This window comes from Zonotrichia albicollis, unplaced genomic scaffold (genome assembly GCF_047830755.1).
Source record: "Zonotrichia albicollis isolate bZonAlb1 unplaced genomic scaffold, bZonAlb1.hap1 Scaffold_83, whole genome shotgun sequence".
Classification (NCBI taxonomy): Eukaryota; Metazoa; Chordata; class Aves; order Passeriformes; family Passerellidae; genus Zonotrichia; species Zonotrichia albicollis.
In genome coordinates, this window is record NW_027428460.1 from 5,210,339 (window position 1) to 5,232,337 (window position 21,999).

General features: G+C 47.9%; 2 protein-coding genes across 2 annotated transcripts in view; one reads left to right on the forward strand and one right to left on the reverse strand.

The window, feature by feature from the left end:
* Positions 1 to 21,999, reverse strand: part of LOC102065316 (uncharacterized) — a 603,976-nt gene that overhangs the window by 378,140 nt on the left and 203,837 nt on the right. The gene's annotated exons all lie outside the window — the stretch shown is intronic.
* Positions 4,505 to 12,557, forward strand: LOC141728036 (E3 ubiquitin-protein ligase PHF7-like). Its single transcript, XM_074534335.1, is given in 11 exon segments — positions 4,505 to 4,549; positions 4,971 to 5,075; positions 10,246 to 10,344; positions 10,407 to 10,512; positions 10,837 to 10,928; positions 11,014 to 11,115; positions 11,400 to 11,524; positions 11,601 to 11,776; positions 11,779 to 11,959; positions 12,174 to 12,287; positions 12,434 to 12,557. Coding segments are annotated over 11 exon segments (1,269 nt in total).

Sequence of the window (21,999 nt, forward strand, 5' to 3'; positions counted from 1 at the left end):
GAAGCTCATAAGAGGAATATAGGATATGGTCGTGAGGATGATCCCTTAGCACCCTCTGTAACTAGGATACTTATGCCTAAGAATCCCCAGTATAGTGGTGTGGAGGATTTGGAACCGTCTGCACCCCACTTGTCAGAGGGGGAAGGCGAGTCGGATGGGGCAGGTAAGAGCAAACCAGCTTTGCCTCCGCCGCCAGCTTCAGGCGGGTCGGATGGTGGGGGTGGGAGCAAGCCAGCTTCGCCTCCACCGCCAGCTTTGCCTCCGCTGCTACCCCCGAGCAGGCCGGCTCCGGTTACAGCTCCAGCGGGGGAGCCGCTTCCCCCGTGCGAGCCGGCTCCGCTTGAATCGGCTCCGGTTTCACTGTCAGCTCCGGCAGGGGGGTCGCTTCCCCCGCGCGAGCCAGCCTCGCCGCTTTCCCTGTGTGAAAACTCGGTGTCTGCACCGAAATGCTGGCAGCATAGCACCCCCAAAGAGCCAGCTCCCATCCCAGGGGCACACCGTGATCTATGGGGGGAAATGGCTAATCAAAGGAGGGAAACTTGGGCTGCTGTGGCAAAAGAAGTAATGCAAACGGGGGACGGCGAGGCAGTGGAAATAGCTTCTAGCCTTGCATGTCCGATTATATACGCACCACAGTATGATGCACAGGGGAATCTTATGCATAACATAGCAGCATATTCTCCCTTAGATTGGAAGTTGTTAACCCAGCTACGTTCCACGGTTAGTCAGTTTAGAGTAAAAAGTGAACCTGTTAAGCAAATGTTAGATTATCTTTTTAATACTCAGATTTTATGCCCAAATGATTTAAGAGGAATAGTGCGTTTAATATTCACTCAACATCAGCAGTTATTGTTTAATGCACATTGGCAAGCGTTAGTAAATGAATCAGTTGCTGTACAACAATCTCAGGGAGACCCATTGCATGGGGTAACAGTGGATGAGCTCATGGGCTTAGGGGCATATTTGCGTACAGAGGCACAGATGATATCGGGAGCAGATAAACTTAGAGAGGGAATGCGATTAGTGCGTACAGCAATAGATATGGTTAAAGAGCCAGGAGGATTACCAGCTTATATGGGCATTAAGCAAGGTAGGGAAGAATCATTTGGAAATTTTATTGATAGGGTAGCTACTGCTATAGATCGGACCAGGGTGGCAGACTACCTTAAGGGGGCGCTATTGAAGCAGTGTGCCTTGCAAAATAGTAATCCAGCAACCCAAAGAGTGTTAGCTACTTTAGGAGCAAATTGGACCATTGAGGAAGCATTAGAGCGAATGGCGTTAATGCCAACGGCTTCGCAAGCATTCATAGCAGAAGCTCTAAAGGAATTAGGATTGGGGTTACAAAAGCAGGCAGAGTCTAATCAGAATCAGGTGTTAGCTGCTCTTGCTCTTCTCCAAAGTGGCTCACTGGCATTCACGCAAGGAGGTTCAAAGCCATTTATCAAGTGTTACCGGTGCAGCAATGAGGGACACACACGCCGAGCTTGCCGAGCAACTGGCATTTGGTGTCAACACTGCCGATCCAGCTCCCACAACACTACAATTTGTAGGCGCCAATCGGGAAACCATCAGCAGAGCGCGCTTCACGGGGGCCGCGCCCAGACACAAGTTGCCGCCGTGACATCGGAGACGCCAGCTGCCGCAACATTGCTGCCACCTCCTGCCTGCAACCCGCAACAACAGGGAGCCTCGGTTTGGACTTATCAGCAGCAGTAGACGTCACACTAATGACGAATCAGCCTGAGAAAATACCAACTGGAGTAAAGGGCCCTCTTGTATTAAATGGACAAACATGTGGAGCATTATTATTAGGACGCTCTTCTACAACTATGTTGGGATTATTTGTTTTGCCTGGAGTTATTGATGCAGACTTTACAGGGGAAATACAAATCATGGCTTACACCCTTTATCCTCCAATTAAAATAACAAAAGGACAACTCATTGCACAATTGGTACCACTATCACAAATGACATCGGGAATACAACCATTTACTGGGCAAACACGGGATGAAAAAGGTTTTGGCTCTACTGGTGTTACACTTTTAACTGTGGATTTACAAAATAGACCAAAGCAAAAAGTTGAAATTACTTACGGGCATCAAAGCATAACCCTTTATGGATTATTGGATACAGGAGCAGATACCAGCATTATTTCTCCAGAAGCATGGCCACAACATTGGCCTCTATTCCCATCAGCAAATATGCTCACAGGAGTAGGAGGATTTACATTGGCAAGCAGGTCACCTTCTTTGTCTGTGTGCATTGAGGATCAACAAATATCTGCTGTGTTTTCAATTGTGCAACTGCCTCCTACAGTCTCCTGTTTAATTGGAAGGGACATTTTAACACAATTGGGAGTGGTGTTAACTAATCAGCACCCTTTGGGGTAATTGCCATTGCTTGGACTTTCCCCATTCCACTCACCTGGAAAACAGATACACCGGTGATGGTTAAGCAATGGCCACTAAAAGGGGAAAGCCTTATGCATGCTCATGAATTAGTGGAGGAACAATATTCAAAGGGACATTTACAACTTTCCACGAGCCCTTGGAATACACCTATTTTTGTGATCAAAAAGAAATCAGGGAAATATCGTTTAATACATGATTTGCAGGCTGTAAATGACCAAATGGAACCTATGGGGGCCTTACAGCCTGGTCTTCCAAATCCAGCTATGATTCCAGAACACTGGCCACTCTTAATTATTGACCTAAAGGATTGTTTCTTCACCATTGGCCTGCATCCTAATGATACGAAGAGATTTGCCTTTACTTAACCAGCAATAAATCGTGGAGAACCAGATAAAAGATTTGAATGGACATCTCTTCCACAGGGCATGCGGAATTCCCCCACTTTATGTCAGCTTTATGTTGATGCAGCATTACAGCCACTACGTCACAGATGGCCAGCAACTATAATATATCATTACATGGACGATATTTTGTTTGCACAGCAACAACCATTTTCCTCTTTGCAGATTGACATTATTAAAAATACTCTTGCTGCATATTCACTTGTTATTGCTTCAGAGCAAATTCAAACCACAAAGCCCTGGAAATATTTGGGATGGACTTTGATGGATCAAATAGTGATACCTCAAAAATTGGAATTACAATTGGACATTAAGACTCTACATGATGCACAGAAGTTGCTGGGGGACTTACAGTGGCTAAAACCCATTGTGGGAATACCAAATCATTTGTTAGAAGCTCTACAGCCTTTGTTAAAGGGTGTTGACCCTACTACTCCTGTATGCCTGACAAAGGAGCATCGTCTTGCCTTGCAGCAAATCAGTAACTGTGTACAACAGGGGTATGTGTCTCGTCGACAACTCGACCACCCTATTGACCTTACTATCTGGAATAGCCCTTGCCACCTGCTTGGTGCTCTCTCTCAACAACAAAAGAAAACGGGGGAGATACAGGTGTTGGAATGGTTGTCTCCACCATTACAGCATAAGAAAACAATATGTTCAAAAATTGAACAATTGGCTGCGTTAATCAAAAAGGGGCGTCTCAGAATTCTTGAAGTGGATGGTAGAGAACCTGCTACCATTAGATTGCCTATGGAAAAAGAAACCTTGGACTGGTACCTGATTAATTCAAAGGATTTACAGGAAGCATTATTGACATCGTCTGCAAAAGTAGATACCAGCAAATTAGTGCCTAGAGTTTTGCAATGGATGACAGAATGGAACTGGATTACTTGACCCTTGAGAGAAGAACGCCCTATAGAAGGAGCTATTACAGCCTTTACAGATGCAGGAAAGAAATCAAGGCGTGCTGCTGTCACTTGGCAAGAAAAAGGACAATGGAAACATCAAATCATCACAGCAGACCCTGCAGATAGTTTACAAACTTTGGAATTGTTGGCAGTAGTATGGGCAGTATCAAACTTACAGGAGCCTTTAAATGTGGTTACAGACTCTATGTATGTTGCAGGAGTAGTCAAACGAATAGAGGAAGCAGCAATTAAGGAAGTGAATAATAAACGATTGTATGAGTTGTTGGTACAAATAAGGAAAGCTCTACAGGACAGAAATGCAGCGTATTCTGTGATTCATATCAGGAGCCATAAATGGTCTGAAGGTTTAGGAGAAGGAAATGAACGTGCAGATAAATTGGTCACCCTACCCATTGATAACTCTTGTCCTATTGATAAGCATACATTGGCCAGAGAAGCACATAGTAGATATCATCAAAATGCAAAAGGATTAGCAAAGCAATTTGAATTGAGTTTGTCAGAAGCTAAAGCTATTGTTAGAGCATGTCCAACATGTAGTTATCATAATGGTGGAATAGGTTTAGACATTGGAGTTAATCCTCGGGGTTTAGAAATAAATGAGAAATGGCAAATGGATGTTACACATATTGCTAGATTTGGTAAAGTCAAGTGTGTGCACGTCACTATAGATACGTATAGTCATTACATATGGGCTACGGCTCAGGCAGGAGAGAAAGCTATACATGTTATCAGACACCTGTTAAGTTGCTTCGCTGTCATGGGAGTTCCAAAAAGTATCAAAACAGATAATGCTCCAGCTTATGTGAGTGCTAGGGTTCACAAATTTTTGAATCAGTGGTCGGGTAAGCATGTGACAGGTAGTCCACACTCCCCTACTGGACAGGCAATAGTGGAAAGAGCAAACGGTACCCTTAAGCAATATATTGAAAAACATCAAGATTTGAGAGATCCACAAGCATGTTTGGCTAAGGTGTTGTATGTAATTAATCATTTATGTATTTTTGGGGAAGATGATACCCCTCCTGCAATTAAACATCATCCAAGGTCAGGTCAGGAAAATACTAAGGAAACAGAGGTCTGGGTTAAGTATAAGAACCCCAGTACAGGATTATGGGAAAAACCTGCAAAAGTATTATATTGGGGTCGGGGGTATCTTTGTGTTTCCTCACCTACAGGGCCTCTGTGGGTGCCTGCTAAGTGGACTAAACCTGCTTTTGATGCAGCCTTTGGTGGACCGCCTCACGAAGGAGGACAAGGAGCGACTGGGGAAGAAACTGCTTCTGGTCCTACAACCGCTGCTGCTACAGCTGAAGGGATACTCGAAAGCGGTGGACAGAGCACTGACACACTACTGTCGGACAACCCAGGAGCTGATTGGTTTTATTGACTCATTATCAACTTTTCGTTTAATAAATCCAGCAAAGGAACATTGCCTTGACTGTCACGATCCACATTGTGCTGCCTGGATAGCCCTACTTTGTGGGGGTTGTGATAGAACTTTTTGGTTAGAACAATCATTATTGTGGGATTTTTGGTGTCATACTTGTGAACATGAGCACCGGTGGAGTGAAAGTTGGCAAAATGAATTAAGGAGACAAACAGGGCAAAATGCGTATATAGCTCTAAGTCTTTATGAGTCTCCTGAACAGAAAATTCTTGCTTATTATCGATGGGAAGTATAATGTGTCGTGAAGAGAATTAAGATTCAAAGTAAATCACGCATAGTCTCTGTAAGGTGTAGGAAAGTAGTACCTTTAACACAGCGCTCAGTTGTAGGGCCCTTCAAGGGAAATCCTGAAAGGGCACTAGACTACTGCATTGAAGAATTGCAGAAATTGAGTTTGCAAGTGGCAGGACCAGCAACAATAGGAGCAGCAAGATTGAAGATAGATAAGAAAAGGAAGGCAAAAAAGGGAACGACCTCGTGTAAATAAGGCTATAGGTGATTGCTAATTATTTTCTATGATTAGGACACTTTTACAGTTGTGGGACCCTCGGGAGGATATAGTTGTTGAGGAAGATAACGAACAAGAACTACGATTGCAAAATAAAATACGTCTTGTGTTAAAGAAAGACCTTGAGCTATTAGCCTCATATAGTAAAAAAGCTAAAGAGGCTTTGCAATCACCACCATTGAATTGGTTGCATTGGATTGAAGAGACAGACTTTTATACTGGTCCTTACTTACATTCACTTCCTTGTTATGTTTGCAAAAGGGATAATGATAAGTGCTATGCATGGGTAGCTTTGCATTGTGCGAATTGTAATCAGGTTTATTGGTATTCACAAAGGTCAATAGGATATTTATGGTGTTTACCTTGTTTTGGAAAGTGGATTCGAAATTTTATCTGGGTTAGAGCTCTTGAACAAAGTACTGGCCTGCCAGGACGGACAGGATTACAGCTTTTTGAGAGTGCTGAACAAGCAATTATAGCATATCTTAGGTGGAAGTTGCAGGGAACACTTAGAATATCTGAAATTAATAAAGCCTCACACATCATAGCAGCTCGCTGTAAAGCTGATTTGCCTTCAAACTTATCTCATGCTATACCTGTAATCAAAGATGCTGATTTAGAATTAGATCAGTGTATTCAAAAATTGATTCAGCCTTACAATAGAGAATCTAACAAACCAGGGAAAAGACAGCGGAGAAAGGAAAAACAAAGCAAGCAGAAGGAAAAATGAGGTTTGTTCTTGTTATATTGCTCAATGCTGTAATAAGTGAAGCAGTAGAAATAACACGTTTTAGTCAGCCAAGAGAAAATTTATGGGTAACACTTGCTAACCAAATTAACCAATCATCACTTTGTCTTAGTCTTGGAGGAGTCACTAATCCATTTCGAACATGCCTGGTGAGACTTCCGGTGTGGTCTCCTGGAGAATTTTGCAGTTTGATAAAAAATCAAACATTATGTATGCCTAGCATGTCAAACATCAAACTGCCAGGGCAACAAGGATATATGCAGGTCAGAGTGATGGCTATCGTCAATGTTTACTGATCCAATCACTCAACACCTCTTTACATTCTCCTCCTGAGGAATTGGACCTTTTCGGCAGTACAAACGCCAGTTTGTCTAACACTACAGCTGGTGGATGGTTTAGCTTTAAATTTTCAAACCGACCAAAAGAATCATGGGCCACCCTAGATTCATTCCTGTATGTGAGTGGAATCTCTCCGCAGCATTACAGTAAATGTAACAGCACAAAGATCACTGCACCAATGAAATTACCCACAGGAATATTTTTAATTTGCAGAGACAGAGCGTGGAATGGTATACCAGCTAGACCACAGGGTGGACCCTGTTATTTGGGAAAATTGTCATTGTTTCACCCTAATGTGTCCTTGCTAATGCAGCTGAGTCAAAATTCAAACAGAAAGAGACGTAGCATACATGACTTAGACTGCAGCTCGATAGGAGATCCACAGTTTTGGGGCACATTCAAACAAGTGGTTGTTTCAACTATCTTGCCAGGAGGATCTGCCAATAAGGCTATGAATTTAGCAAAGCAATTAGGGTGCTGGGCAAAGGATGAGCTGAACAAGACATCACAAATTCTAGACATGCTAACCGCAGATGTGCAGAGTGTTAACCATGCTGTTTTGCAAAATAGAGCTGCCATAGATTTTCTGCTCTTAGCACAGGGACATGGATGTGAAGAGTTTGAGGGAATGTGTTGCATGAATCTATCAGATCATTCGGTGTCCATTCACACTAAGATAAAAGAACTGCAACAGGGACTTCACAATCTCAAGGAAGAAGAAGGTTTAGGAATTGACGAATGGCTTAAAGGCTTAGGACTTGGGCCATGGCTGAGGAACCTTGTGATCTATGCTATAGGACTGCTGGGTGTAATTTTACTGTTTTTGCTTATTTTGCCTTGTATTTTTAATTGTATTCAAAACATGGTCAGCCGTACAATAGCAAAAACCAGGCAAACTAATTTCCTTGCTCAAGAAGAAAACGGGGGAAATGTGGAGAGTTTTATTAATAGTTGGTTGGCTGAGAAAGGCCATACTGACATATTGCCGCTGGTTAAGCTAAGAGAGGGAAATCAGCAGTCAGCAAGCTGAAAGAAGATGTCAGCAATTAGCAATCAGTGGCCTTGCTGCAACATGAGGAGAGGGAGTAGAGATTAGTCCTGAATATCTCCTAAGAATATGTAGAAAGTATCAAAAGTAGGACCATAGGAATGTAAAAGTAGGTGTAGCTGCTGATATGTAACTAACCAATCCTGAGCTCAACTTTTGCAATATGCATGAAGTTCATTATGAACTGTATTTAACCCGCCGTACTGATCAATAAAATCAGGCCTGTGATGATCAATTGATGTCCTGGTCTCCTTCCTTCGACAACGGAGCGCTCCCTCAGCATTTGCTGATGGGACAGAATTGGGAGCAGGGCCTGAGGCACCACAAGGCTCTGCTGCCCTTCAGTGAGACCTGGACAGGCTCGAGAGTTGAGCAGAGACGAACCTAATGAAGTTGCAATGGGAAAAGCCTCTAGAAGAGCTTCAGGCTTTGTAATTACCAGGCAACTGAAGTGTTTTAGGATAGTGGAATCTATAACCTTGTCTTGTAATGTCCAGTGAGGGAAACCACTGCTTCTCTGTATGTTATACATTGTATGTAGCTTGTATGTACATCAAGAAAGTCTTTGAGAGAAACATGAAAGAATTCAGAAACTTCCCTGATATTATTTTGGATTTTCATGATTTTCTGGAATGCAGGGTGAAGTGTAAGGATGCCAAAAGGAAAGCGAAAGCAAACCAATAAATCTTTAAAAACTCAGAAGGCTCTCCTGTTTCTTCCTTGAAGAAGTTGCCAAACAAAGTCGCTTTTTCAATCCTTTGAAAGAACTTAGAGGAAAAAGCATTGGCCAAAAGTGCTGCCCTGTGTTTCTGAAGAGCAACAAGCATTTTGTGTTGATGCAAGGTCTGTACCAGGGTTTGGGGTTTTGTGTGTGTATGCTTTGAATGTGAGTCTTTGCAGGACTATTAATAATTAGACCATGTCCTGAAGAGAACACGTTACTGTGTTGTGCTGTCCAGTGCTGAAGAGGGTTGAGACAGAGCAGGTAGCTCTGTGTCTGTGTGTAACTTGCATGAGCAGCACGGGAGCAGTGCCCAGGGCCTGGAGAAGCAAACGGGTTCGCGGTGCTGAGGACAAGGTGTCCAGAGCTCGGGATTGTCTGGCCAAGCTCTTCTGGCTCCTTGTGCTTGGAGCCCTGGCCGGGAGCCCTGCAGAGCCCCGGGTGCAGCTTCCCAACTTCCCCCTCTGTCTCCTCCCTGCCTCCAGGGTAAAGGCACTCCCTGGCATTGCACTGGCTGTGCCTCCCTCCTAGAGCAGTGAAGGGATCCTTTCCCAGCCAAGGTGGCTCTCCCATGGAGACAGGAAAATGGACGAACTCCTGCTGCCCCAGCATCAGGCAGGTGCAGGGTGTCCCTGCCTGTCAGCCCCTGCCCTGCTTCCCAGAGATCCCACTGATTGTTCTAGAAGTCATGGATCTGGATTTCCAGGAGCATGTTTGCAAAGACACGAAAGAGAAAAATTGACAAGAATTGTTTGTGCTTCTCTTCCTGAGATTTTTCCAATGTATTTTCTAGTAGGAAAGCATGGACCAAACTGGCAAAGTTCATGTAATGTAGGAAAAGCATCCTCCTGTATTTGACTTGAGTGGAGGACAATTGCAAGCTCTCCTGTCAAATGTACACAGAAAAATCTCAGTGCATTTCGTGTCTTTGCACTGAGTCAGTATAAAAGATGACGATTCTCAGGAGCCTAGTACTAATTTTTCCATTTATATGAAATGTGAAAGTTGTTAGTTCATAGGATGACAGAAAACTGAGGTCTGGAAGCAGCTGTGGTGGTGTCCAGGTTTATCTTCCATACCCAATGCCCAATGCAGCAGCATCAAATCAGGTTCATCTTAGTTTTCTGCAGACAGGTCTTGAGGAAAACATCAGTTCACCTAGAGCACGGTTTGAATCCCTGCAGTGCAGCTGACTCTGCACCGGCTCTCTGGGCCACCGCCTGCCAGGGGCAGGAGCACAGATTTCCCTTGGCCAGGGCCGGAGCCCAGGCATGGCAGTGCCTGAACAGCACCTCCCTGCCTACAGTGCCTTCCTGGATGGCTGCCCCAGGGCCTGGCATTTGACCCTGCCCTTGCTGCAGGAGTCCCGGCCCTGCTTCCACCCTGAGCAAATGCTCGGACCCATGTCAGAAGCTCGGTGCCCGAGGGGGCCACCACAAGTGGTTGCCAGGGACCTGAGGCCATGGCTGCCCTGATTTTGGGTACACGGCTCTGATGTCAGAGTGGTCATTGTGACCTGTGCCACCAAGGCCACAAAAGGGGACGCTGGGCTCAGGCCGATTGTCAGTGGGACCTGACAACGGGAGGAGAAGGTAGGGCGGGGATGTGGTTGCCCAGGGACCAGAGGGGCCTCACACCTCAGGGCTGTGGGCCTGTGCTGCAGCCTCACCTGCCTCTCCCTTCCCAGAATCAGCGGAGGAACAGCCAGGACACTGCGGTGTTCCTCAACGCGACGACGGGAGGAGAAAGCGGACAGGAGCAGGGCTTACGCAGGCCTGAGCAGGGAGTACAGCCTCGTGGCTCTGGGCCTGTTCTGCAAACTCCCCCCCCCCCTTCTTTCTCCCATAGACAGTTCAGCACCTCGAAGTGACAACGTCCCACGAGGACAGAGACGCAGGACAGACAGCCGCCATGTCTGACAGCAAGCAGGAGGGCCCTGGAGCCAAGGAGCCAGGTGAGGGCAAAGCAGCCCTGTGATAGCCTGGCCCAGGAGCTCTTGTAGCAGCAGGCAGCGTGGGGATCAGAGCAGAGGCAGGGGGAGGCAGGAGCTGCTCGGCCATGCCGCGGCTGGGAGCCTCCTTCCTGCCCAAGTGGGGCCCAGCTGGGCCAGGGGGCAGCTCCTGGGACAGCCGTGCCCACAATGGCCCCTGCTCTGCAAGGCCTCCAGCCCTGCCCATCAACTAGGCAGGGACAGAGCAGCCTTGGGGCCGATGCTGCTGCAGGCTCAGAGCCTCACAGAGCTGCTCATGCCCGGTGCCATTGGCTCTGTCCCCTGCAGCCTGCATGCTGTGTCGCCGTGCCGAGGCTGACCCGGACATGTGCGGTGACAAACTGCACAAGGGTGGGCTCTGTGCCCACGTGTTCTGCATGGTGAGTGGCTCCGGGCGCTCCCTCCACCATTGCAATGGGCAGCTCCTGCCGCCCTCTCCTCATCAGCTCCTCCCCTTGCCTGCAGCTCTTCGCTACTCTACTCTTTCGGCAAGAGAGCCGCCACGATGGACTCATGGGATTTCTCCCACGAGATCTCCAAATTGTGGTCTGGCGGGCAGCACAGAAGGTGAGAGCCTGACAAGAGCAGGGAGATTTGTGCCTGGCAAGGTTTGCCAGAGCTTAGACCAGACAGCAGGAAAGAAAGGCCGGCCCAACAGCCGGGACAAAGTCTGGCTCCCAGCAGCTCTGGAACAGAGGCCCTGGCACAGGAGCCTCCCTCCTCCAGCAGGCGGCTCTGTGGGGTGGGAGCCGGCAGTGGCCACGTCCTGCGCCCTGCCCAGAGCCCTGCGGCTGCCCGGGGAGGCCTCGAGGCTGCTGCTGCTGCTGATGCGGCTGCTTGGCTCTTTCCAGCGCTGCTGCGTCTGTGGCCAGAGCGGGGCAACCATCATGTGCTGCGTGCCGGACTGTGATAGATGGTTCCACCTGCCCTGTGCCAAGGAGGGTGGCTGTGTCAATGTATACGTTACTCCGTTCAGGTACCTCATCTCTCTTTATGGCCACCCCTGGGGAATGATCCAGCATTTCTCACTTTCCCCATCCATTTTCCTCCAGGTCCTTCTGCCCTGAGCACCGTCCAGAGCAGGAGGTGGAGGCAACTCCTGAGCCGGACACCGTTTGCCTCATCTGCCTGGAGCCTGCGGAGGACAGGACGACCTTCACAACCCTGGTGTGCCCAACGTGCCAAAGGGCCTGGTTCCACAGGGACTGCATCCAGGTAGGAGCCCTCCCCTCAGCGCCAGGGCACAGCAGGTGCTTAGCAGCAGCAGCAGGGCCTCGCTCACCCTGCCTGTGTTTGCCCTGCAGGGACAGGCCTTGCGTGCTGGTGTTTTGTATTTCCAGTGCCCCCTGTGCAGAGACAGTGGGGAATTCCCTGTTGAAATGTTCATCTTGGGGATCCGAGTCCCCTTACGGTTGGTGTCCTTCTGCCTGGCCCACCAGGCAGGAGGGTGCAAGTGCTGTGCTGTGCCAGGCCCTGCCCCAGGAGCCCTGGCCCTGCCCTGTCCCATGAGCCTGGGCTTCAGCTTCACGCCCAACTTGGAAAAGCGCTGGAGAAGGAGCTGGGACACCTTGGACCTCCGTGAGGGAGAGCAGCAGAAATTCATCATCTCTTCCTTTCTCCATCAGAGACCCAACATGGGAGGACAACGATGCCTTTGCAGATCTAGGAGTGAGGCACAGCCAATGCAACGCCAGGGATTGCCTTTACCCTGGAGGCAGGGAGGAGGCAGAGGAACAGGGGTAAGTTGGGAAGCTGCACCTGGGGCTCTGCAGGGAACCTGTATCTCGGCAAGGGCTGTAAGCGGGAAGAACCAGAAGTGCTTGGCCAGACAGCCACGTGCTGGTACACTTTGTTCTCAGTGCTATGAGCTTGTTTGCCTCCCGAGGCCCTGGCAATTGCTCCTGTGCTCCTCCTGTGCTGCTGAGGGCACCCACAGGCGCTGCTCTGGCCTGAGGAACAGCACACAGAGATGGGAGTGTGACAGCGTGCTGGGCTCGGAACATGTATGATCAAAGTCCCCGGTGTCCCTGGACTGGGGGCAGTGCCCAGGCCGGGCTAGGCAGAGCACAGCATCCACTGCTGGAGGGCTGGGGGCACTGCTCTGGCCTGGCCTGGCTGGGGCCTGGGCGATCTTTGACATTCCTGCTTGCCCTTACAGCCGCCAGGGAAGAGACAGAGCTCAACGGCCCCAGGCTGGCCAGACAGTCAGGACTACAATCTGCTCATGGCTGGTCAGAATCTGAGGCCATCCACCCCAGCTCCCACAGCCCTGTGCCATTGGTGCTGGTTTCCCCGTCTCCATCTCCAGAGACGGGCAGCCACAGCAGGCCCCAGCACGCAGCATGGCAGCAGGCGCTGCCATCTTCCTCACTGGACACCAGCAGCATCAGCAGATCAAGGGCAACACGCAGCACGTCCCCTGACCCTGAGGACAGGGTCCATTCCAGATGTGCTGGGCCCAGCCGCAGGCGAAGCTGCTCTCGCCGGCAAAGTCGTGCCCAGAGTCCACCTGTCCGGTCCAGGAGTCGCCGTGACAGCAGCAGTGGGACAGGGCCAAGGGCTGAGAGGCCCAAGCAAAGGGGGACACCGTCACGGACATCCCCCAGACGCAGGCGCTCCCGCCAGCAAGGCTGGGCCCAGAGTCCACCTGTCCACTCCAGGAGTTGCCATGACAGGAATAGAGGGACAGGGCCAAGGACTGAGAGGCCCAGGTGAAGGGACACATGGCCAGGGCCATCCCCCAGACGCAGGCGCTCCCGCCAGCAAGGCTGGGCCCAGAGTCCACCTGTCCGCTCCAGGAGTGTCTGTGACAGGAGCAGTGGGACAGGGCCAAGGTCTGAGAGGCCCACGCGAAGGGAGACATGGCCAGGGCCATACCCCAGACGCAGGCGCTCCCGCCAGCAAGGCTGGGCCCAGAGTCCACCTGTCCGCTCCAGGAGTCGCCGTGGCAGCAGCAGCAGGACAAGACCAAGGGCTGAGAGGCCCAGGCAAAGGGACACATCATCGGGGACGCCCCCCAGACGCAGCCGCTCCCGCCAGCAGCGCCGGGCCTCGACTCAGACTCTGCGGTCCAGGAGTCGCCAGGACAGGAGCAGGAGGACAGCAGCGAGTGCTGAGAGGCCCAGGCGTAGGGGGACGTGGTCGGGGACATCTCACAGGAGCAGCCGCTCCCACCAGCGACGTCGGACCTCAACTGGGACCTCCAACAGCAGCGCATAGCGCTGTCATCTTTTCTTTCTAGGCCGTGTGTTCCTTGCCGGAAGTGAAGGTGAGAACGGTCAGTGCAGGGACCCTGAGATGTGCAGCTCTGTGAGCAAACCCTATTAGCTCTTGATGTTTCTACTGGCAGGAAGAAGTCTGGGCTAAATGCCTTGATTTCTGTGTAACGGTGTATTCAGTGAAAAGTCACTTAAGGATGTGGCTAATTAAAAAGGACTCTTGTTCCTGCCTTTACACTCCAACCTCAGATGTTTCCCCACTGCTTACCCTTGATAATGAACCACTCCTTAATGGGCTTGGATATGCTTAGGGAGACATTGAGAGCAAGGTGGCTCTTAGGGAAGCTGTGTCTGAAAAGGACGTGTGCTGTGTTGCTAACCTTGAACAATCTCATTTCAGTAAAGCCAAAAAAAGAAGAAAGAGTGAGACACTGCCTCAAGTGTCTGAAGACAACTTCTACAGTATTGCTGCAGATTTGAAAGAGGCCTTTCAAGGAACAAGCCAGAATAGATGGTATTTCCTCCATCTATTCTGGTTTGTTCTATGAAAGACCTTAAAGAACAACCCAGAAAAGGCTGAGGAAATACCCTGGGACAAAGAGAATGCACAGGACTCTGCCCCAGATGACCATTTGGGACCTTTGCCTGAGGGCGACGCAGCTCAGGAGACGAGTTCTTTCAAGTTTTCCTTCTTTGGAGGCACAGAGGAGTTGGGCATCAAAGAAGGTAACAGCAGAACCCTTCTAACAGTGCCATTGATAAGGAAGAGCTTCTGGCAGGCACTGTAGGGCAACATGGTGTAAAGAAGGTCAGGATGCAGGGGATTTTCAGCAGCAGAAGTCAGTAATTAGGCAGAAGCATTTTGATCTTCAGTTCTGTTTGCCGGGGCTGTGGTAGATTATTGAGAGCTGCCTCATGCTTGCATCTCAGGAATTCTGAAAGGCTTGCTTTGAGAAGCCAATGGGGTTTTTGCTGAGGGGTGAAAAAGCTTGTTCTCATGCCCTGCATTCCTCAAACAGGGAAAAAGGTGACACACCAGTCATATCAAGTTTCATATCATGACCTCACAAGGCTTTTAAGGAAATGTGCGTTAATGTAGAGGGAGGAGCAAAGTCCGAGAGCTGGCCCCAAGTTCAATGAACATTCTGTTTGTTACTGAATTCTACTCTTGGACCTTTAAAAAAAGGAAATAGAATGACACATGATCATTGGGGTGTCTTAACTTTAGATAAAATGAGGCCGTCTGAAATGAAGATGAAACAACATTAACTCGAGTCCCAGTCATGTAGGAGAGAAAAGAAACCCCGTGAAGTTATCCAAAGTATTAAAAAACCCAACGCAGCAGCACAAAGCAACGAGCCCCCTACACTTGTGCTGAACTGAGAAGGTATTCAGTGTCTTCTGAATACAATGAGAAATGTTTAGGAATACATAAGGGATCCCTGGAACAAAGTGGAAAATACTAGAGCAGAGATGTAGCTTAGAAAGTCTGGCAGGGTCAGATTCTGTCCTTCCTAAATCTCTCTTCTCCACTGTAAGTATTTCATGTGAAAGGAGGAATTTTTCCTGACCAGTAGAGGAATAATCTGGTTTTGCCTTTTTTTCTCTCTTGGTGCTGTCATTGCAGAGCCTTACACGCTTGGGACAATAAAGCCGGTAAAAGCCACATGGCAAGAGGATCCACGTTTCCAGGACAGCAGTTCTGAGGGTGACGATGAGCCTGAGATGACAGAAATCGAACAGGACCAAGAAATGCAAGTTGCATTTCTCTTTGTTGTCTACTTGGCTGTAGTAGTTGGATTCTGTGGGAATATTAATAGCAGCACTCAGGGAATGGGAAACTGACATTGCACACCTCTGAGCAATGAAAGTCATCTGGGAAAACCGTTTGTGCTGCACAGAGTCAAAACTCCCAGCAGCCCATTGGATGTGAATGTGAATATGGAAAGAAAGAGTAGAGCACAAGAAATTAACTGGGTCATTTTGGTTTGACCAACTCCAAACTGAGTTTGGCCAAAAGCCAAAGACGCAGTCAGTTTTTGTCTTTAAAAGAGGGTTTTGTAAAATAAAAAGCTCTATTCAGTTCCTAGGGAATGAAGCTTTTCAATGTATGGCATATCTCTGAAGCACTACAGGATTAACTTGTGTTCATGGAATTTGATAGTACAATTTAGGATGCTCAAATCCCTTTGTCCTTTTCTAGGTTTCTTTCTTTACCCCGCACAGAAAATGCTAGAGGTTTTTTCTTCTCCAAAGATGAAGAACACCTAAGAGGTATGACAGAATTTCTTTACCCTCTTTTATATTTTTTTCCTTTTAAACCCTTCCTCTAATTCAGTGAGGAGGAAAAAATGCTGCCTAGCTATCAAAGTTTTCTAGTCAAAATTTGCCACCCTCACTTGTGATCCAAGATGTGGCAGAATCCCATGAGAAAGTCCTGGTAAGGCAAAGGTCAGCAGATTTCTGGCTTTCTTTTCTTTCAGACAATTACCGAATAGGAATCTGGAATTTTACAGTTTACCAAAAACTTAGTCACTTGACAGGTCACCTAGACATTTTGGATCCTTTCAGGTATTTAAATCATATTTGTCTTTTTCCTCTCTTTCTGGAGTTACCATTAGGAATGTTGAGTGTTCTTGTCAGCCACATATGTCCCTGTGGTTCTTTGTCCTAATAAATCTGGGGCTTTCTCTTCTGAATCCATTGAATTTTGTATTTAGAAACAAAGAAAACAACATCCAAAGCAAACATGCACAGTCCCCTAAAACTTGCACAGGCCACCAAAACAATTGCTGGTTACACTTTGTAGAATAGAGTCTTAAGCTTAAAGGATGTGCCTTCCATGAGACTGATTCCATAACTCTGCTGATATGCACTACTGTGTTCACACAGTTCCCGGCCTGCAATCTTCCAGGCAGCCTGATTTACAGGGTGTGTTGAAATGGAGAGCTCAGGCCTCAGCAGGCCTCAGTTCTGGGGGAAGGTGTGGCGTGCTGGTGCTGAGCTTCTAATGCAACAGCAGCAATTTCAGTGCAATTCAGATTGCAGCATGTTGAGGAAATGTGCTGCTGCCTTTGATTGTTCTTAGCACAGCAGGCTGCAGTAGGGAACATTTCTGCTGGAGCCAAGGTGTGGTGGGGGCAGGAGAACAGGAAGGATGTGAAGAATTGATTTCTGATTTTAGTGCTGTGGTGGTGAAGATTGTTAGAAGCAGCAGCGCAATCACAAGTGCTTAAGGATATTAATTGGATGTTTCTTTTGTGCAGAGGGTCCACAGTTATTTTGTAGATTAGTAGAAGTCAGTGAAGAAAAAGAGGGTTAGGAAGACAGACGTAGATTATTGCTTGAGGTGAGTATGGAACATCTGTTCCCTGGTAAGTCTAGGTGAAAGCTGAGCATGGGGAGGGATTGCAGGTATGAATGTGCATGCAAAATTAAGTCAGGACCTCGAGAAGAGCTTCAAATTTGTAATGAACAGGGAAGAGAAGTTTTGTAGTGTAGCGGTGTGTATAACATCATGTTGTGTGGTCCAGTCAGGTAAACCACTACATCTTTGTGTGTTACAGGCGCAGCTACATAACTATGTAAGGGTAGTGAATGTAGAGACTTCTCCTCATAGTGGATTCAGGAACTTCTCTGAAGAATTTGTTAGATTTTCATTATTTTCTGGAACGCCAAAGGAAGCATTAGGATACCCTATAGGAAGTGCAAGCAAACCAATAAAGTTTTTACTGATTAGAAGCGAGTCACGTTTGTTCCTTGAAAGTGTTGCCAAACAAGGTTACTTTGAAAATGCTTTCAAAGGTCTAACAGGGATCAATATCAGCAAAGGCTGTTAGGTCGTGTTTGGGAGCTGGGGCTGAGGCTCTCGTGCCCTGGGGAGCCACGGGAAGGCTCCAGGCCTGAGTGTGCGGCCAGGTCGGGCCATTGAGCTGCAGCCCATCCCTGGTGGATGCAAGGGCAAGCAGGAATGCCAAGGGACCCCAGGGCCGGGCCAGGCCAGGCCAGAGCAGTGCCCCCAGCCCTCCAGGAGTGGATGGGCTCTGCCAAGCCCAGCCTGGGCACTGCCCCCAGCCCAGGGACAGGCGGGTGCTTTGCCCGAGGGCTGGGCCCAGAGCAGCAGAGCTGTCAAAGCCCCAGCTGGTTCTGGCCTGCGTGAGGCCCGAGCAGGGCCCGTGGGTGCCCTGGGCAGTGCAAGAGCAGCACAGGAGCAGTTGCCAGGGCCTGGGGAGGCACAGGGCTCAGCCTCGGCATGGTGACACAGCATGCAGGCTGCAGGGGACAGAGCCAATGGCACCGGGCACGAGCAGCTCTGTGGGGCTCTGAGCCTGCAGCAGCATCGGCCCCAAGGCTGCTCTGTCCCTGCCTAGTTGATGGGCAGGGCTGGAGGCCTTGCAGAGCAGGGGCCATTGTGGGCACGGCTGTCCCAGGAGCTGCCCCCTGGCCCAGCTGGGCCCCACTTGGGCAGGAAGGAGGCTCCCAGCTCCGGCATGGCCGAGCAGCTCCTGCCTCCCCCTGCCTCTGCTCTGATCCCCACGCTGCCTGCTGCCACAAGAGCCCTTGGGCCAGGCTGTCAGAGGGCTGCTTTGCCCTCACCTGGCTCCCTGGCACCAGCGCCCTCCTGCTTGCTGCCAGACATGGCAGATGTCAGCAGAGAGTCCCTTTGCAGGAATGACGCAGTCTCCTCCAGGTGCTGATCCTCGCTTTCTGTGGGATAAGCAAGAGCTTGGGGTGCTGCCACGGCAGGGCTTCGCTCAGCTGTAGGCACTACCAGCCCGGCTCTGCCTGGGACTCTGGCAGTGCCACGGCGCAGGGCAGCTCTGGCACGGCAGTTCCGGCACTTCAGCCTCGGCCAGCAGCCAGCTCTGCGGGCTGGGACCCCGCTGCGGCCGCACGCTTCTCCCAGAGCCCGAGCAGCAGCTGCACGCTCCCAACACCGAGCCGGGAACGCGCCCAGGAACAGCGCGGGCTCGGCTCTGGGCACGAACCGCCCCTCCCCTCACACCCGCCCGCCCCTTCCCGCCCTCCGGCCCCGCCGCGCGCCGCCCGCGCTCTCATGGCGGCTCTCGCCCACAAGGCGGCGCCCTGAGGCCTGCAATGGCGCCGCCAACCTTCTGGCGCTCTGGAAGGCGCGGGCCTGCACCCGTTGCAAACTGGGCCCTACGTCCCATTTCCTGAAGAAAACATGTCCTGTCGGGCCTGGGCTGTACACACTTCCAAGCCTGATCAACAGGAAGAGACGTTTAACCTGGACACACATAGCAGCCTACAAGCTCGAAGTGATGGCCAGGTGTTACAAAAGCAAAGTACTTGTTGCTGGAATTGTCTACCAAGACTCAAGGCTGGGCACGTTTCACTGATCTCAAACCCAGAGGGAAGTTGACAAAGCTTGGGAAGAAGGATGCCCACTGATAGTGGACATAAAGGATGCAGAATTTCACTTGTTCTAAAATTTTACATATTTAATAGTAACAAATTAGTTATAAAACTAAGAATAAAAATTAGAGAAAAAATAATTTGGACAATAAGAGGTAAGACAATAAAGGGCAATTTAAAAAGCAAAGAATTACAAATGTCTGGGTGCTCTGCTCTGCCTCAGATGACACTTTGCTAACACAGGATTAACTTAAAAGTAATAGCCTGTTGCATATTCATATATCTCATACATGATGCTGTTATGTTTGCCCAATTATCCCATAAAAAAAACCCCAAACAATATTTAAGGTAGCAACAATTTTATTTAAATAGTTTAGAAAATATATAAATCAGGGATAATTTGGTTCAAATAATAGCGCATAAGCAAAAGCAACCGCGGGGTACGGAGGGCAGGGTTCAATGACCCTTGCCACTTCACGTACAAGCTTGCCAAGTAAAAGTCACCCCTTATATGCCATGTGTCAATGCCATCTCCTCCTATTTTCGGTTCGTCACTTTTCTGGCTCCGCCTTTATTACCACCTTTACCACGCGTGTGCCACCACTCGATTTGGTGGTCACACAAGTCTTTGGGGGTCGTCACTGATGAAGGCCCTGTAGTCTTCTTCGTTGTCCTTTAATTCACCTTTGGGTTACACATGTGCACCAAGCCAGTACAATGTAAGCCAAGACTAACGTATCACTGCATCTGCATATCAAGGCAATAAGTCCCTTATAATTAGCATTTTCTTGGACCCAACCAGGTTCTTTGGTCATTTTTAGCAACTGTATCTTCAGCTTCTTTTCTGTGGTCCTTGAGAACATCTGCTGGGAAGGGCGGGGTGGGTGGAGCCCCTCCTTTCCATCTCTTCTTTGGCATTACAACTTTTAACTGTTTTATTATTCTCAAATATTAATTACTGTATCAATATTGATTACTGTTTCAATTTTTATCAGCACCAATCATACCTATTTATCACAAATCCCCCATTTCTCTTTTTGATCATTATGATTCGTGCTGTATTTAAAAAGCTGTACCTTGATATCTTTTATATTTTTTCTCAGAATTTTGGTTTTCTCGTTGTCTCTTTTCAGCTTTAAACTTTTCCAGCATTTCTATTACTGCTTCTAGTCTTTCACACTCTCTTTCAAGTTTAGTTAGCATTTCCTGGTCTATTTCAATCTTTTTAAGTCCTTGTTCTCTAACAGGGGTCGACTTAGCTTTTAATACCATTATAGATTTTGGTTTTCCTTTTTCTGCTGATTCTGAATCTAGAGACATTGTTGAAATCTGCATCCCCTGAATCACTGAATGAATTAACCTAATAAAACACAGAAGTCCCAGAATTGAGCATAACAACATGAACACTAACTTTTTCCTACAAACACTTCCAAAGAGGTTACCCCACCAATTTGTTTTTAAGATTAATTTCCACTTCTGTACCCGCACATGAGCCACTCTTTTAATTTTCTCTGCAAGTTCAGTGATAGTTTCCCCATAATTATCAATTTTTACACAGCACTCAAATTCATTAAATCTTCCACAAACTCCTCCTTTTTCTGCTAACAGATAGTGTAGGGCTATCCTGTTTTGATACACAAGCGCCCTCATTTGTGTATATTGCCTGGCCAACATTTTTAAGGCACCAGAGGTGTGATTTGACACCACCTCCACTACTGCTTGGAGCCTTATTAATTGATTCAACAGGCAAATTGGGGTCCTATATCCCCATGACCCATCCTGAGCCCATGTTGCTGGGTCATAATATGCTATAATTTGTTCTGCAGGCTATTCGTCCTCCCCCCATTTTTGATTCCCTCCTGCTGTTGGAAAATTTAAATTAAAATATATTTTATTCCACTGCAGGGTTTCATACAGTGGAGTTCCTAGCACATTGCTCCTAGACCTTGGTAGAACAAAGAAGGAGGGTTGCATTCTTCCCAAAGTACAGGTTCCTCCCCATTTTTGAGGTAACTCACTGTATGCTCGTTGCCCACAAATCCAATATATCCCATCTGAGGCTTTCCATTTCTTATCAGTTTTCTCCAGTTGTTCCCAATAAGACCTCAGGCTGTCGATGGATTGGTAGGGGTTAGCTCCAGGACTTTTGTACCAGCATAAATTAATCTGTTCATCCCATTCACAATTTATTTCTTTTATTGGTCCCCAATATCCAGCGGGGTTTTCTGGTCGCCAAATTTTTAAATGATTATCCATATTAACCAACAATGTGGATTTACAAGGAGTATGCCCTACTACTTTATTAAATTTCCTTCCTTCTCGAGTTATACAAATGATTCCAATTGCCTGATGACTTAAAATCCATCCTTCAGGTCTCTTCAATGTTCCAGAAATTTGGGTGTGGTTCCACTTTAAAAATTGCTCTGGAGCTAAGCTCTCACCTTTCCATGGCCATCTTTCAGACATTTTTAGACCTCCACAAATCCCACATGTGAATAATTCCAATTCTGTAGCAATCCTTTGCATCAATCCCACAAACAGATTCTTATTCAAGGCTGGCAAATCCCAATCTTTGTAATACTGTTTTAGCTGTTTATACAATTCAGCCAATTCTGTTGTCTCTTTTCTCCTGTTCTTTTCTCTATTTCCCTTTGTTTCTTTTTCTTGTTTTATTTTCTCTTTCAATTTTTCTTTTAGTGCCCAATTTCCCATGCCTATACTTGGTCCTTTCCATTATCATCTCTTTTAAAATAAACGCATCTTTCATATTGAGGACAAATTTGATCACCATGGGGATAAGGAGCTCGCCCATTATATCCCAAATTTTTCTCTATCCAATACATCTTTCCTTCCTTAA